Source organism: Podarcis vaucheri (genome assembly GCF_965113315.1).
Source record: "Podarcis vaucheri genome assembly, chromosome: 13".
Taxonomy (NCBI): Eukaryota; Metazoa; Chordata; class Lepidosauria; order Squamata; family Lacertidae; genus Podarcis; species Podarcis vaucheri.
The window spans coordinates 899593-917498 of NC_138751.1; the positions used below are offsets into that span (position 1 = coordinate 899593).

Consider the following 17906-nt stretch of genomic DNA (forward strand, 5'->3'; position numbering starts at 1 on the left):
GAGGGGGGGCTCTTCTGGCGGCTCCGTCCAAATACTTCCTCGCGGGGGGGGGCAGGCCGGGAGGGGGAGCCGCCCCTCGGGGAGCCCCGCCCCCGAGAAGACTCCGCCCCCTCCTCCCCCCCCGTGGTCGCGGGAAGGAAGTGCACGGGAGGAGGGGGCAGAATACACGCGCGCACGCATACACACCTGCACGTGAAAAGGAGCCCGGGCAGGGCGGGGGAGAAAGGTCCCTCGGCAAAGAGAAGACCCCCCCCCGCGTGGGACCCCCAACCCTGCGAGACCCCCCCCGGGAGGCATCCTCTGAAGCCTTGCAAGGAGCGCTGCAGGGGCGCCCTTGGCACTTGCCCAGGACGGGGAAGGAGTGCCATCTGCCCAGCCTGTGGAACTCCCTGCCACTGGAGATGGCCTCCACTTCCAAACACCGGCTGGTCAGGTTTCTATTCCGACAAGCCCAGGCAGGCAAGACTTCGCTCCACAAAGCTTAGCTGATTTCGGAGTTTAGCTTTTTATATGGTTTTTATTGTTTGCATTTATTATTATAAACAGCAGCACCCCACAGCAGCATACAACTAAAAAAAAAGGGATAAAATGGAAACTGTAGAGTTGGAAAAGCTTCAGAAACAGATGACAGAGGCGATGGAGGGAATGGAGAAATCCTGCGAGGAGGAAAGGTTGCAAAATTTGGGTTCCACACAGTCACAAGAACAAATTAAACTAAAAAGACTTAAAAAAAGAAAGAAAAATAAATCGGAAAAACAAAAGCGCCAAACTAAATCTGTTCTGGAAGTCCATTTGACTTCTGAAAGGTTCAAAAACCAAGGTTTAGCTTCTGATTGGTGCAGGTGCCCTGGAAACAATAGCTGACGGCTGCATCGGATGTTCGTCTTCCGAAAAATGTTCAAAAACCGGAACACTTACTGATACGGAACGGGGGGGGGGGCAATGTCTTCTTCACTACAATATATTTGCTCAATTTCTCTAGGACTCCATCACCCCTCCCCTGTCCTCCATAATCTCTCAAGTAATACTGTCAAAATCCTGTCACAATGTATCCACTCTGTTTCTGCTTTTGCTCTCTAGTACAGAGTGGCTTAGAAATCACTGAAATCTTCAAAAATTGATATAAAATCAGCCGTGGTTCTGATCTGCTCGTTCTCGGTGCCATTCAACTCAGTTCCCCTTGGACTCCATGATGCTGTCCCTACTTCCATAATCCCCAAAGCGGCAGGTCACGTACGCAGGAACTTCTTAATCCTGTCAGATAGTTTTGCAAATCCTTCCTTCGGGCAATACTAGGTGACAGACGATGTATATTCCTGGCCCATTGTCTTGCCACCACCGGTACTCAATAAATGTGTATCTATGTATATTTCCCGCTCCGCATATCCCCCCTCCCTCATCCGAAAATGCTAATTAATGTAATCCCACCTTTTCATAATGTATTCATGACGTGTAAAGTATATTCATGATGTAACTTGTGAAACCCAACCTTCCCATAATGTATTCGTGACGTTTCATGCACTGTATTCTGGGACATGGAGGGAAATCTCAAAAGTTCATGCCACCCCTTTCTCGCTGTTCAATCTCGCCTTGAACCTGTTGCGCAATAAACTTGGACCTTCTGCAGTTTGCTCCTGTGTCCGGCTGAGCTCATTTTCTTCCGCAGGGACCCACGGACTTAGTCCGATGAGCTGGGTGGCAGAGTAACCCCGCACCCAGATTTTAGCCGTAACAGTTGGCGCCCAACGTGGGGCTTGTGGTTCTCCCAAGCTGCTGACTGGGGGCCCCGAAATCTTCAGCCGGCTCCAGGCCATTTTGCCTGGGAAGATCCTTTTGGACCCCCAGCCATCTTCTGGGCGGTAATCGAAAGCCCTAGGAGTTCAGCCGGGGAGCAAAAGAGGGATCCAGCCGGCTTATTCATCGATCCCGGGATCATCATAGAAGACGCGTGAGTATAAGGAAAAAGGAAAATCCAGTGCACTGGTGGGAAGGGGGTGGAATCTCCTGGCAACTGAATCTCTGCCCTCCTCCCTATCGCTCCTTCTTACCTTTCTCTTGGTCCGGTTAACGAGAGAGACCGTGGACCACTGCTCAGCCCGAAAAGGGGGGGGCTCTGAGCTCTATCTCTTTCTCTGAACCCCCCAGCCAGCCGCACCAATTGGGAGTCCGAAAGTAAGACGGAGAGAGCCGACTTGAAAGATAGCCGACTCTCCGCAACGGACATCCCAGTTGAAAGCAAGGGGTTGGGGCTCTCTTTCCGAACTTCTCTAGCGCCCGGCAAGGGGGCGGGAAGTGGTCTTGCTTTCTATCCCAATCCCAGCCGCACTGGTCGGTGCCACGTAACCGTGCGTGAGCCCGCTTCCAAAAGCAAGGGGGATTTTCGACCCGAAATTCTATCCAGGGACCACCCGATCTGGCACCGCATGGCGCGGGCGTCCAGTAGGGCCCCTTTTCCTGAGATGTGACGATAGGTAGGAGGTTGCCAGGAGGGATAGCCCATGAGGAATTGGGCAGGACCGGCAGAGTGGAAAGAGACCCCAGGTTATAGGAAATAAGGAAATAAGGAAATAGGAAATGGAACGCAAGGAACCGGATAGCTAGAGCTCTCTAAAACCCACTAAGGAAGTTGCCAGGCAACTAGAAGCCCCTTCTCCTCTTTACTATACGTCCCTGTACTAAGCGTACCAAACCCCTAGACATACCAATCCTAATCAACCCCTCTTTTTTCCCCTTCTCTATCCCAGACACCCCCCCCAAAAAAAGGAAAAAGCAAAAAAGCAACAACAGCAACGCATGCATCTATAAAGGGGTACCCAGTCAACCAAGCGTTGTGAGCCCTACCAGTCTGATTACCTGGTGGTGTGTTTGAAGAGGCAAGGAGGCTCATAAAACCATGTGGGACCTTCCTACTAATTTCACTTAATGAAGCCAAAGGTAGTGGCCCATCTCCTTGCAATAACCAACTAAAGGATGAGAATATATATGTTTACATGTTGTCTGTTATGTGTGTTGTCTGTTAATACATATATGAGAATATGTATGTTTACATGTTGTCCGTTATGTGTGTTGTCTGTTCCTTCTGTCTCTGGCAGACTGCCTTTCTTAAGTGTGCATAGTTTAAACTGCAAGCTTGCTTCAAAATTTAAATCTAAGGAAGTCATGCTGGATCTTAGCAGTCCTAAATAAGAGAAAATGAGAATGAAGTGTGCAAATGTTTACCCCACCTCTTGCTTTGCCCCAACTTTTGAGATTGCGAGTCTACAGTCTTATTTTGGAAGGTGCTGATAACCTAATGTTTCTGCTGCAAAAGCCTAGTTGAGCCAACTGCTCTCAAGCTAAAATGCAGTGTATGTATTTCATTAAGCATATGCCTATGAAAGTATGGTGTTCCTTCTAAGAAAATATCTGAGTCCAGTTTTAACTTTGATTTGGTTGGACAGAAGAGTTATTGTAAGGCTCCTGATATCAGTCTCTATAAGACTTCCTGGCCTCTTTTCTTAGAAAATGCCCCCCCCCCCCGTTTCATTCTGTCTCTTTCAGGGTTTTTTTTTCCCCTCCTTCTCCTTCTTATTCTGTGCCAGGTAAATTTACTCCTGAGTAAGCTTCCTTTAAAGGAAACTGCAAGGGGGGGCATAGATTAGGCTTACTATTGCTCTGCAAGTTCAACAAAATTGTCAAATCTCTGGCTGTTGTAATTATTTGTGAGTGGTTATATCAATTGAATTAACTTTGCTTTATAAAAGATCCTCTCCCTATCTTAGGAAAATGTTAACTTCAATCTTCCTTTAAAGATAATTTCTATAGGTATGTGTGTGTTTCTGGTAGTACAAATCTTGCTATGAACCCTGTATTTTAGGGTTGGACTAGATGACCCCAGGTCCCTTTCAACTTTCCCAATTTGTGGCTGATGAGTTGAAATTCAGCCCAGGTTGGCTCTTTGTTTTTTAAAAGGTGTGATGAGAGGTGAAAGCCATGATGTTTGAAGCAGAACTGGTGATATCAAGCATTTAAGTGATTACAGTGTTTATCATTTTGTCTATTATTTACAAAAATCAGACTTAAAAGTCTACTCAAAGTTTAAGCACATACAAATGGATAATCAAGTAGAATTAGCCTTGACCAATCCATTTGTCTGCAAATGGTAAGGCCGAAATGACTGAGAATGTTTAAAAAAAAAAAAAATTCCTATGAATTCTAACTCTCTGGCCATTTTTACTCATAAATAAGAGAGCGGTTGATTGTTCCGCGAATGGCCAGAGGGATATTAGCCCTTTCCTGTACATAAAGGAAGCAGTCTCGTTTGCTTGGGCCGAAATCGCTAGCTTTGGTAAATACTTAAATTGCTGAGTTTCTCTTTTTTGTTTAAAATCAAACCCTGTTTTCAAAATCTACTCCATACCCTTCCCTTCCCTTATTCAAATGTTAATTTAGCCAAAGGATGCAACATTTTCAATAGTACAAAAGGTTTGCTGAGACATGAACTCTGCACATGCACAGAGGCTAGATCAGCTAAAGAAGAGAGAGAGAGAGGACGGGGGGGGGGGGACTGTAAGGAGGGAGAGGAGGTTTCTTCCAAATGTAAAAGAAAAGTCAGAACCATTGAGGGAAATCACCCTTAATCTGTCTTTGCTCCAAGGGCTACTTAAGACAAAAGGCTACAAAAAAAAAAAAACAAAAAAACAAAAAACTAGCCCATCAAAAGCCAAGAGCTTTCCAGGTTCCAAATCTTAACATGCAAAATTCTTTTCACAGGTAAATATCAAAGCATTCCCCCCTGATTGGGAATTTTAGGAACAGCATTTCCTGACAGGCTTTTCACATGAAATAATTTTCCCTTTTAACAGGATATGTGAACCCCGGTAACAAAGTGTTTGTCCCTTTTCCTCCCACAGCAACTTTCTTTCTGTTCTGTGAAACAAGTCTGAATCCCTGCTGTATTAGTGACCTCTATCTCTTTGTGCCTTTGACATTTTTTTTAAGTTACAAATAATCTGTTTTCATTTATTTAATCAGTTTCTCCATGATGTCTATGAAGTTAATCGAAGCACAACCAAACATTGTTTGTGGAATGGTACTTGTTTACCTTTGGCCTGAGCATTTCTTACTAATTCTGTCATTTTGGCTAGTGCAAGGTACCTGCACAACTTTAAATTGCCATTCATTTTATTGGTATTAACTCATTTCCCAGTATTCCGCTATTAACATTACAGCTGATGTCACATCAAGAAACACTTTTATTTTCATTTGGGATGTTAGAATGCCAAAACAGATTACTTCAGGTTACTTATTAATTGTGTGTCTTAGCATTTATTTATTTTTGGTTCCTCATAGCTCATTTTTGTGTGTTTGTGTTTTACTTTGGGGGACATGTTCATCACATGTTGAAAGTCAGTCTCACGAAGTTCTTTTATTGAATAGCACATGGTGAATTTTAAGTTTTCCTCATTGTTTTTCCATTTTTTCCAGTCCAGTAGTAATATGTGTGGTTTTGATAATATCTTTGTACTATTTAATAATAGTTATTTTCTGAATCTGATGTCTTTGTGTCAAGTCCATTTTCATCTAACTGGTAATCTAATTTTTGCTTTCTTTTTTATTTTTTAACCTTTGTATTTTTTACAGTTCTCTTTCTATACATGTGGAGTAATTTTTTATTTTATAATATGAAAAGAACAACAACAACAAAAATTAACTGAAGGAAAGCAAACAAACTTAGCAGATAATCACAGTAATTATATAGAAATGTGATAATTAATAAAATGTTTAATCCACTAAGATTGTTATTATTTGCAGCTTCCCATGGAAACTGGAGGACATCCCTTTTACCTTTTGCCCTTTCCTTGTCTAACTGTGTTTTTAAGTCACCCCAAAACCCTGCCCCCTTACAGGATATCACTTCTACAGATGTGCAATGATGAAAAGCAGCAACAACCCCTCAACTCAGTACTTCGCCATCGCAAGACCAGCAACAACAGACAACAGAGACTGCTGGGGGAGTGGGCCTGACAAAGGGGGGTGGAGTTGACTTACAAGGACATCTTTTCACTTGAACCTCAAGCCTCTGCTCCAAGATTCAAAGGATACATACGTAAAAGATCACAATGGTGTCAAGATATGCAACAGATATTTAATTATTTTGTTTTGTATTATGTGTTATTATGTAAGAATGTTGAAATGTGTCTGACAGTGTGATTTCCACAAAGGGGGGCAATTTATTGTGTGTAACTGTTTTTATGTTTAATGTCTTATTCCTTACACACCAGTGGAGAATTCTCATGCATTTTATACTTTCTAATAGCTCACACTATTGTGTAGTCCAATGTTTAGATAACCACAATTCGTTGTCCCACCTGGCACTATGCCAACCTTCCCTACCCATTTTAAAAATGTGCTAAAACTTGCTTTACCAAGGAGAAGCTTCTAAGAAACATGAAGGTGGATATGCTTTGGTTTAGCAGGAATGATTCCTTATAGACTTAAATTGACTTATTTGGACAACTGCCCTTGTTAAGAATGGTTTTCTTTTAACAGATTGGTTTGAAGAGTTGAGAACCATGGGGCAAGATAAATTCAAATTGGACTCAGTTTGAATTGGGCACGTGTATCCAGGCTGCAATTAGCCTTTTGGTCCTTTAAGTGCAAGTGAGCAACCCCCATGCGTGCAAAACCACAGCCTATAATACAATCCCATAGCTAAAGGCCAAGGCGAAGACATCTCCCTCAGAGATGCCCAAACCTGTGCCAGCTATGGTGAATGCCAGGCGACATGGTTAAATGAAAGCCCTGAGGGGATTCAACAGACAGGATGTGTTGCTGTAGCACTATGTCAGTGTGAGACCACAAAAGAGCTAGCTTGACACCTGAGAAACACACAAAAATGGCGAAGGACAAAACACCAACTGCATTTTTCAGTCAATTACACCTTCCTGTTAAGTGCAAAGCATAAAACACTATTGAGAATGCCACAAGTAATTTAGCAACAAAATACAAGAGATGTTCTTTATATAATACCCTATATGCAGCTACCTGCACTGATATACTTGCAAATGACCGTAAGAGGCATGGCTTTCAAGTCCCTTTCAGGTTTGCATAAAGCCACACATCCCATTCACCGAGATTTAGGGTGCGGAGAAAAGATTTGCAAGTTCTTACAGAACTTTAATGCAAATCTATCTCCGAATGGGGGACTGATACGGAACGGGGGGGGGGGCAATGTCTTCTTCACTACAATATATTTGCTCAATTTCTCTAGGACTCCATCACCCCTCCCCTGTCCTCCATAATCTCTCAAGTAATACTGTCAAAATCCTGTTACAATGTATCCACTCTGTTTCTGCTTTTGCTCTCTAGTACAGAGTGGCTTAGAAATCACTGAAATCTTCAAAAATTGATATAAAATCAGCCGTGGTTCTGATCTGCTCGTTCTCGGTGCCATTCAACTCAGTTCCCCTTGGACTCCATGATGCTGTCCCTACTTCCATAATCCCCAAAGCGGCAGGTCACGTACGCAGGAACTTCTTAATCCTGTCAGATAGTTTTGCAAATCCTTCCTTCGGGCAATACTAGGTGACAGACGATGTATATTCCTGGCCCATTGTCTTGCCACCACCGGTACTCAATAAATGTGTATCTATGTATATTTCCCGCTCCGCATATCCCCCCTCCCTCATCCGAAAATGCTAATTAATGTAATCCCACCTTTTCATAATGTATTCATGACGTGTAAAGTATATTCATGATGTAACTTGTGAAACCCAACCTTCCCATAATGTATTCGTGACGTTTCATGCACTGTATTCTGGGACATGGAGGGAAATCTCAAAAGTTCATGCCACCCCTTTCTCGCTGTTCAATCTCGCCTTGAACCTGTTGCGCAATAAACTTGGACCTTCTGCAGTTTGCTCCTGTGTCCGGCTGAGCTCATTTTCTTCCGCAGGGACCCACGGACTTAGTCCGATGAGCTGGGTGGCAGAGTAACCCCGCACCCAGATTTTAGCCGTAACACTTACTTTGGAGTTTGAGAACCAAAGCGTTTGAGAACCAAGGTACCACTGTTCTTTGCTGGAAATTCCTTCTTTTGCTGACAAGACCAGTGGGAAGTGGCAGCCCAGCGAACTGAGCAGCGGAGTAAAGCGGCACCCAGAATTTTTCCGTAACAGACTTCACTGGGGTGTTACCAATGTGGAGAGAAATGACAAACGGGTATAATATTCGGACGGACGCTTGTTGGGTTTTCATATGACTGCTTGAATGTTAGTCTGATTGATGGATTGCTGCCCTGCAGGCAGGGGTGTATGAAGTGGGGGGGGCGGAGGGGGTGGGCCGCCCCGGGTGCCACTCTGGGGGGGGGTGTCACAAGATGGCCCCTGCTCCCCCCAGCTGTAGAGTGGCTGAGGGTGCATGCAGTCTGTACGGACGCCGCGCTGCCGCTCTCAGGCGCCGTCCGTAAGGGCTGCCACTCGCACAGTGACCGTACAGGCTGCCGCTCTCGCGTGCCATCCATATGGGCGTCCGTATGGGCTGCCTCTTGCATGGCAACTGTACGGGCTGCTGCGTGTGCATACTCTGTACAGGATGCCGCACATGCGCAGCCTGTACGGACATTGTGCGTGCGTCACCGGGCAGTTTGCCCCACACTGGATGCCGGGGAGGATTCCTCCATTGCTGCCTGCAGGTTTAATTCTGTCTCATACAGTGGTGCCTCGCAAGACGAAAAGAATCCGTTCTGTGATTCTCTTCGTCTAGCAGTTTTTTCGTCTTGCGAAGCAAGCCCATTGACGGATTAGCGGATTAGTGCTATTAGCGGCTTTTAGCGGCTTATCTGCTGATCAGATCAGCTGATAAGCGGCTTAGCGGCTTAGAAAAAGGGGGGGGAGGGGAAAAACCTGCAGGAACTCGCAAGACATTTTCGTCTTGGGAAGCAAGCCCATAGGAGATTCGTTTTGCGAAGCACCTCCAAAACGGAAAACTCTTTCGTCTAGCGAGTTTTCCGTCTTGCGAGGCATTTGTCTTGCGGGGCACCACTGTACTTCTTTTTAAAACTCCAGCACCCTTCAAGGGTGTTATAGGGAAATCCTTGGGCTCACTTGGATTACCAAAGACACCGGCCAGGAATAGAGGAGCAAAGCAGCAGCCACTAGGCCTGGTCTTTCTTCAAACGACTGTTGCAACAGGGCTTCCACCTAACACACTGGAGAAGCAGGAAGAAGCCCAGAACAAAGGATGGCTCCCACTTTTATCAGTTTTACAAAGATACCCACAAGACCCCTAAAATTACATCACAAATACATCACAAATTGGGAGGGTCTGGTAACAGAAACCTGAGCATCAGGCTTGTCCCCATCCTCCTCTTGACCTCCACGTCACACCCATCAAGGAAGACAAAAGAAATATTTACAAGTTCCTGGTCCCCCCCCCCAGTTAATCCCACCTCTTTGTCCCGACCAAGAACCTAACCCATTCCTGGATGGTTTGCTGTTGTCCACAGGGTGGCGACCTGCCTGGCACCCATTTGCCAGGATGCCAGGGACTGTCTCTTGTGCAAGAGGCTGCTGTGTACCTGGTCTCAGGTTTCAGGATTACGGCTGCCCACATCCCAGGCTCCCCCCCCCCTTGGTAGCCATTCCTTTCCTGAACAGAACAAAGTTGGAAAGATGCAAATCCAATACTGGAGCGATTTTTAATGACTTTCTAAAAATCAGGATGTAAATACATTTATCAGTGCATTGTTACATTTGGTAATGTGCAGCTGAGGCTCTTTTGAATAGAGATAGGAAAAAACTGATGAAGTGTTTTGGGGGGACATTTGCAGGAGTGATTGTGTTGCCTCTCCTGCTGTAGTCATAACTTCGCCTCTTTCTGCTTTGTTAAGTAGGGCGCTGAGGAGCGTCCGTACATCTGCCCACCACAGGTGGGGAAGGTGGGGTACTTATTTGTCTGAGGCCCCTATCTTGGTCATCATGCAGGGATGGCATTTTATCCGCGTTCCTCCCGCGTCCGCTGGGGGAGAGGGGGCAGCCTCTCAAAAGGCGCATGCTGGGCACCTCCGAAACAGGTGGACCGAAAGTCCTTTCGTGGTCGCCAAAGCAGTTATAAAAAAACAGGGATCACCGTTTCAGCTCAGACCCAATCAAAGGACTTGCACACCTTCAATGTTTGCTCACTGGCCAAAGTAAAACGAGAGACCCTGTTTTAAGGTGTGGGTTTTGCAAGCTCCTATGGGTTTGCTTTCTGGGTTCTCCGATTCTGGATGTGTGTTTAATGCACTTATTTGTACCTAGTGCACTTATTTCATTTTTCTTACCTCACTCCCATCATGTGACCCATACTGGCTGGGGCTGATGGGAGTTGTAGTCTGAAAGTGGAGGGTGCCAGGTTGGGAATAGGCTGCTCTGAGGGCCTTCCAAGTGCAGGCAGAGTAGAAACTGTGGAACTCCCTGCCGCCACAGGAGGCAGGGAAGGCAAGCGACTTGGGATGGCTTTAGAAGAGGATCAGGCAGATTTGTGGAGGAGGAGAGAGCGATCGATGGCTGAAAAGCTGGCCAGAATTTGTGAGCCTCTGGATCCCAGCTGCTGGAGACCACAGGAGGGAAGAGCGTTACTCTTGAACTCGGATCCTGCTTGTAAGTTTCTGGTTGGCTGCTGTGGGAACAGGATGCTGGTCTTGGTGGGCTCTTGGCCTGATCCAGCTGCAGGCTCTTCTTCTGTTCCTACAAGGCAGCAACTTACTTCTGTGTAGGAGCCACAGCAGAGGACTTTTTTGGAGAGGACTTCTTGCGGGCTTTCCAGAGGCGAAAGGTATTTTAAAAGGCAAGGCATGAACCCCATGGAATACTGCAAGCTGTCTGGTCAGCCACTATGAGAAAGAGGGTGCTGAGCTCCATCCTTATTTCAGGCATCGCAACATATTGGTACTGGATATCACAATGTTTAGCTGGCGATATACTGAGATGCTGAAAACAAGATATCGCCCAGCCCTAGTCTGAACCCGCTGGGTGCCTCTTCACATGCCCATAGACTCATAGAGTTGGAAGGGAGCCCCCCAAAGGTCATCCAGCCCAACCCCCTGCAATGCAGGAATCCCTGCTCAAGAACCTCGGCCCTCCAACCTCTGCTGAAAAGCTTCCAAGGAAGGAGAGACCCCCCCGCCTGTCCAGAGAGTCCCTCCTGCTGTCCATCGACTCTTTCTGCATTATCTCTCAGAATGATCTAGTACTTTGTAGTCATGTGGGATTGCTATGAGGAATTATGAAAAACGAAGCGAGCCATTGTGTCAGCGGTGAAAGCGCCACTTTGACTGGGTTTGGGTCATTGACATGACTTCTGATCGATCCCACAAGCCTCTGCATCTCTGCCCCATTTTCTCTCTGCCTGACGATCACGTGTAAAGCATTCTGACACAGACCAGTTGCTTACCTGGGTGCATAAAAATAAGGAGGTAGCTTTGATGTAGCTTTTGTTCATCTTTAGGTAGATCTTCGGGCCAGGAACAGGGTTCACATGGAGGTGGTAAAATGCCTGTCTTTCCTATGGATTTATTACTGCCAGGGTTTACTAAACGCATTCCTCCTTGGTTCTTGTGTATTTAGCCTGAACATGTACGCATGCTCAAATGGCAAATAGTTCTTTGTAGTGAAGAGGCTTCCTCTGATCTGACTTTGTCTCCACATGGGGATTTTTTGAAATGCTCAGAGGAAATCTGATTCGTTCTTACAAACGCTGTGTTAAACGACCTGAGCCAGGGAGGGGGACGCACACTTTCTCCCAGAGTCTTGCTGGTCAAGCCTCGTGTCCATTGTATGAATCAGGGCCCAGTCCTTCCTTTGCCTTCAGAACGCAACAGTACTTTCTCAAAGTCGAACAGAGGTTGGCTGGTTTCCCGCTTGCTGAGCACTGCTGCCTCATATTGCCTGCCCCCCCAGCGCCCCCCTCCCTGGGTCCGGCCCACTTTGCCCTCCCCTCCCCGCCCATCACAGACACTCACAGACGCCGCACCAGGTTAACTCTTTTTATTGGGTTTTGCAGGAGTTCACACACAGGTCGGAGTTCCACAGGTGGTGGCCATGCAGGCGGAAGAGGCGGGAGGCTGGGGGCAGGGAGGGGGGGGAAACTGACTTGGCGGGGGACCCAGCTCTCCAGGGGTCTGCGAGTGGGTCTGTCTCTCTCTCTGTTTCCGAAGGGGCCCTTGAGTCACGGGGCTTGTCCAGAGGTCGGGGCTGATAACAGGGACAGCAGGTCAGTTGGGCTTTTGGGGTGTCAGGGGTGTGTGTGTGGATTTGGGAGAGCAGTTGCTTTGAGGGGTGGGGGCTAGGCCCTGGAGCTGACCAAGGCTCTACGGTAATAAGTATTTGGGGGTGGGCTCTGAGGATGGCTTGGGGGGTGGATTCCCTTGGGGTGCCTCGTGACATGTCTGGGGAAATCAGAGTGAATGATTGGGGGGGGGGTGATGCGTGTGGAGGGGCGGGGAGTGTTGCCTGTAGCTCCGGTCGCTATACAGTCCAAATATAGATATATATTTATATTTATATTTATATATATGTGTGTGTATTTATTTATTTATCACATTCCCCACCTTTAAATAAACATTATATACAAATCACAGCAAAGAGTCAGGAGATGGGCGGGGGGGGGGGTCCCAAACAGCAAAGGGGAGGAACCACAGAGAGGGTGGGTTCAACGAGTTTGGGGTGCTGCGTTGGGGGGCGGCAGTTGGTGGGGGGGTCTGGGAACTGGTGACCGCGGGGTCCATGGAGGGGCCTCGGGAAGGCCGGGCGCTGTGTCCCCCACCCCAGTACGGAAGCAGTAGATCAACTTGCTGCCCGGTTCCTTTTTCTGGGGGTGGTGGGGATTTGGGGTGGGGGGTGTTGGCAGGCTGGGCCAGCTAGATTGATGGGGGTGCCCAGAGGCTGGAGGAGCTGCTTGGATTGGTTGGCTTGCGTTGATGGGCACAACTCTTGGCTTTGGGTGGCTGGGCGGGTGGTCAGGGGAGAGGGAAGTTGGACGGGGGGGGGTCCATTAGGGACGCTCAGATCGGCTGGGATCCAGCTGCAGTGGAAGGTGTTTGGGTTGGGGTGGGGGGAGAATGTCACCAGAGGGGCTGATGGGGGGTTTCCCTTGAGCTGCTTGACTGAGTTGGGGCTGAGGGGCCATTCCCTCGCCTCCCCCCTCTGCGTCACAGCTCTGAGCACCGGTCCTGTTTGCTGTAGTGGTCGAACTGGCTTTTCCAGTGCATCATGTAGGCGCTCCAGAGGTGGAACTCCAGCTTCCACTGGCGCTCGGCCTCCTCGATGTTGTCTGGGGGGGGGGCAGGCGCGGAGGGGAAGCAAGAAGGGCGGAAGGGAAGGAGAGAGAAAAGAGGAGAAAGGAAATAGAGTTAAGCGGCAGGAAGAGCTGCCAAGAGGCCAAAGCGCATTTGCGGGGTGGGGGGGGGGTGCAGACTCACCAGGCTCCAAAGCCCCCTCCCCACTGCAGAGCCCCGGACTCCACGCCTGGGGTCAGGCGGAGACATCTTCCTCCATCTCTCTTCTCCCTCTGTCTGTGGGGAGTTTTGAGGATGCAGTTCAGCTTTCACGGGGGGGGGGGCCTGCGCGGCCAGGGGGAGATGGTGCCCCCCAGCTTCTCTCCTGACCTCATCCTCTCACCATGACTTTCCCTCCAATGCGAGGCTGATACCTCTCAGGGATTCTGGCCTCTCTTTCCTCCTTCCTTCGTCCTCTACCTTCCAGAGGAGGGGACATTTGTGTCTCTCCTGCTGCGATGGCTCACAGCCCCTCTGCCTCAGGGACCTTTTCCCTCAAATGATGACTTCCAGTGATAAAAGTAGCTTTTTCAGGGGGTTGGGCTAGATGACCCTTTGGGTCCCTTCCAGCTCTACAATTCCATGAAACCCAGAGTCTCGGTGCACAAATTGGACAGGGGGAAGTGGATTCCTCCGGCAGAGATTTCACTGTGAAGTTCACCTTTTTGAACTTTTCTCCAAAGCAGCCTGCATGACTCTGTCCGCCCCCAATTCTATCCTCACAAAGACAAAGTTGGCCTGAGAAGTAGCAACTGCCCCAAAGTCACCCTGGTGGGCTTCATGGCTAGGAATGCAATGCAGGACCCCCCCACTCAAGAATCCCTGACAGACGGCCAGCCAAGCTCTGCTTAAAAACCTCCAGTGAATCCTGGAATTGTAGAGTTGGAAGGGACCCCGAGGGTCACCCACCCCACCCCACTGAAAGGCAGGAATCCCAGCTGAAGAATCCCCGAGAGAAGGCTACTCAACCTCTGCTCAAAAGCCGAGTCCATGAAGGGGCGGTATACAAATTTCATAAATAAAATAAAATAAATAATAATAATCCAGTGCTGTAACCACTGCACCTCTCTCACTGGCAGGCAGCAGCTTCCCTTCCATCATGCAGCTGCTGCTAGCCTGTGGAATGCATTGCCACTGGGTGGGAAGCCTCTTGGGGTGGCTTCCCAGAAGGGTCTGAAAGGGGGGCAGTTTGATTTTGACTCAGAGCTCTGGGGCCGGGAGGGGAGTCTTTGGGTGGACCAGGCAGAAGATTTATTGAGGGTGGGGGAGACGCACTGAGGACCCCCAGGTGTAAGAAAGAGGTGGTTAGCATTAGCAAGCTAAAGACAGCTGCGGAGGCATTGCGGTTAAGAGCATGATCTGCGGGCCAGGAGCTCGGAGGTTCATCACTCAGCTGCATTTATTTTCTGGGCTGGAGGATGGACATGTCTCTATCTATCTCTACCTACCTACCTACCATATTTTCCGGCGTATAAGACGACTGGGCGTATAAGATGACCCCCAACTTTTCCAGTTAAAATATAGAGTTTGGTATATACTCGCCGTAGAAGACTACCCCCACCTGTTTCTGGTCTTCCTCGTGGGGTGGGGGCGGAGAGGAAGGGGTGGGGACTGGCCGGCTGCCGCCCCCACCCCACATGACGCCGGGGCAGGTGGTGCCCCTGGCGGGCTCCCTGCGCACTCCGTGTCCCTCTTGCCATGTTTGTGGTTTGGGACGACGTGGTGAGTCCGTGCACCAAGAAAAGCCGTGCTCTGGCTCCGGACGCCGCTTTGCTTGCCACTCCTTGGAGCGAGGGAGACGGGCCCAGAGCTGCCAGACCCTCGGCAAGGCGAGGTGAGGAGCAGGCACAGGCCGGAGCCCCCCAACCTAAAGCCCCCCAAGCGCCTCCAGGGGCAGAGCGCGCACCCCTCCGCTTCCGCTGCCTCTGCCGTCTCAGCAGCAGCAGCAGCCCGAGGCGAGGTGAGCGAGCCCCGATCGGCCATCCAGCAAAGCGGTGGGCTGTGCTCACCGGCTCCCTCTCCTCCTTCCCAACAGGTGGCTCTGCGTCGCCACAACCATACCCGTCGTATAAGACGACCCCCAACTTTGTAGAAGATTTTCCTGGGTTAAAAAGTCGTCTTATACAGCAGAACATACGGTATCTATCTATCCATCTAACTAACTAACTAACTAACTAACTAACTAACTATGTGCCTTGCCTCCAAACTCCATCTTACAGCCCTGGCCCCTTGGCTAAACGAAGGGTGACCCCAAACTTCACATCTAACACACTCCCCACAACCAAGGCTGCAGCCATCTCTGCAAATGGCAATTGGCATTCAGGTGGCCCCCAAGAAGGCCCTGTGAAAAGGGGTCTGGGGCCACAGCCAGGCTGAGAAAGAGATCACCCACCAAGGAATGAAGCCCCCCCCCCAATATCTGTGTGCCTATAAGTCCAGCAGGACATGGAGCATGCTTCCTCCTACAGCCTCTCCCTTCACCCCAAAAGGCCTTCCTTGAACCCCCCCTTTGCAGACACATTATGCACCCCCCATGCACCCTCCTCTTCACCCCCCACCTCTGTTTCCCCCTCTGGTCATGCAGTTGGAGAGCTGATGGAAAGTGTGGATCTCCCACTTGCTGCCTGCCTCGCCTCCCCCCAAATTGCAAAGCGACAAAGACTGTGTGTGCTTGAAATGATTGATTCTTATTGCAATTCCCCCAAACAGGGGCCTCAGGAACACACAACCCACAAAGTTTCAAGCATGTGAACATGAAACGAGAACAACCAAACACCAGACAGGAGCAGAACCATAAAACCATTGAAAACGAGCTATAGACACACACACAGTGACCCTGGCTCATCCCGACACTGTGCCTGAACCAGACATTTGCCACAAGGTGGGTGGGAGGTCTGGTTTGGGGCGCCTGGGCAGGGGCTGCTGAGCCCCCTCAGACAATGGCTCAGCTCCCTGCCAAGAGGGGGGTGGACTGGGAAGATGTGAGAAGGGGCTCAGTGTCTCCCAGTCTGCCTGCTTTGCCCTTAAAACCAGAGACACCCTCCACTCCATCCTGCTGCAACTGGGTGGAAACCCTCCCCTCAGCTGCCGAAATCTGAATTTGTGTTCGTGTGTCCCGCTCCCAAAATCCAACTGTTCTACCCCAAGCCCAAAGGGGAAGCACTGCTGGGCTCTCAGGGGTCCAGGTGCTGGTTCTGGGACAAGCAGGATTGTCACGGAAGAACTGCGGGGCTCAGTTGCCTAGACGGCGCATTCCGGTTTGCAGCACGCCTCAAAATCCATGCTGGATCACTCACAGGTCGTTGTCTCCCTAAGTCAATCCGCCACAGTGCCAAAGGGCAGCCTGTCTTTGCTGCCTGTGGGCTCCTGTGGGGCTGCGTGCCCAGTGAGCCCCTGCCTCCTGCCCTCCCCTCTGCCCTTCTGCTCCCACGACACCCCTGGGCATAGGCCCCTCTTGGCCTCCCAGTCCATGCATAGCAGCAGCAGCAACAGCGGCAGCAGCTGGGCTGAGCCCCCCTCCCCCCTTCGCCACGGCCCAGCCCTCCGCCAGTCTGCGGCAGGCAGCAGCGGCTTCCACCTGCTCTTCTCTCAGTGTGCTCCGTGGGGCGCTCAGGACAGGAGGTGCCACGGGGGGAAGAGGAGGAGGAGGAGGACCACCAGTGGGGCGGAGGGCCCCCCAGGCCCCCAGCTGGACTCAGCACAATGCCTGGAAGACTCTACAAGGGAGAAGAGAATGAGGAGTTAAACCCTTGGGCAAAGGGGAGAGAGGGGTGTGTGGGGTGCAAGGCCCGTCTCAACACTCATTGGATTGCAATGGTGGCAGGGAGGGAGGAGGCAGCCACGGGCTGCCCACAAACGCATCACCTTCTGCTGTGGTAGTGAGAGGTCAGTTTGGTCAAGACAGAGATAGAGATAGAGAGGAGTCTGGAGAAGCAGGTCATTCTTGGTGGAAAGGGGTGGGAAGTAAAAGATCGGATTTGGGGAGACTTAGTGGGTGGGGGGCGGTCAAGGGGCCGGCTGAAAAAGACCTGGGGAGGGGGCTGGATTTTCTGCATCTGTTTTGATGGAGCAGCCCAATTCCTGGGCTGGGTTGTGTTTTTCCTGTTCCTCCCCCCCCCCCCATGCCATGCCCCTGCCCACTCTCAGGAGGCTCCCCCCGCCAGGGGCCCTGACCCACCAGTCACGTTGAGGAGCTTGGGGAGGAAGTGGTTCCAGAAGGCGCAGATCTGGGCCCGGAGGCTGCGGTCGGTGCTGAGCGGCTGCGTGTTGAGCTTGACGTACTGCTGGTCGGACAGGTTGTAGACGGGCCAGGACTCCTCCTTGTCCGAGGGGTCTGTGGGGTTCCTGCGTGGAGAAGGTGGGGGGAGAGAGAGTGAGAGGTCAGTTTCTGGACCAGCCCCCCCCCTGAATTCTTGCACCGGCCTCTGTGCTTGGGTCAAGCTAGCAGCAAATGCTGCATTTGGGGTCTTTTTATCTTGTGTTTTTATGCAGTTAACTGCCCTGAGATCCATGGATGGAGGGTGGTATACAAAACAACAACAACAGTAGCACAGGGCCAGGACTAGCCCAGTATTCTGGCTCAGTGCTTCATTGTTCTTTTAAGTCACGG

The 17906-nt window shown here is 49.9% G+C and overlaps 1 protein-coding gene across 5 annotated transcripts in view; it reads right to left on the reverse strand.

Annotated features, from left to right (window-relative positions):
* Positions 1–11993: 11993 nt before the first annotated feature.
* Positions 11994–17906, reverse strand: part of ACHE (acetylcholinesterase (Yt blood group)) — a 29834-nt gene continuing 23921 nt past the window's right edge. For 4 of the 5 annotated variants that reach the window (XM_082197674.1, XM_082197671.1, XM_082197673.1 and 1 more), the window contains 2 exons: positions 17475–17641; positions 11994–13293 (listed from right to left, as the gene is read on the reverse strand). In XM_082197674.1, the coding sequence (XP_082053800.1) occupies positions 13172–13293; positions 17475–17641 (289 nt within the window). In that variant the 3' untranslated portion in view covers positions 11994–13171. Of the gene's footprint in view, positions 13294–16256; positions 17014–17474; positions 17642–17906 lie in introns of those variants that run through there. The other variant, XM_082197672.1, reaches the window with a different exon arrangement.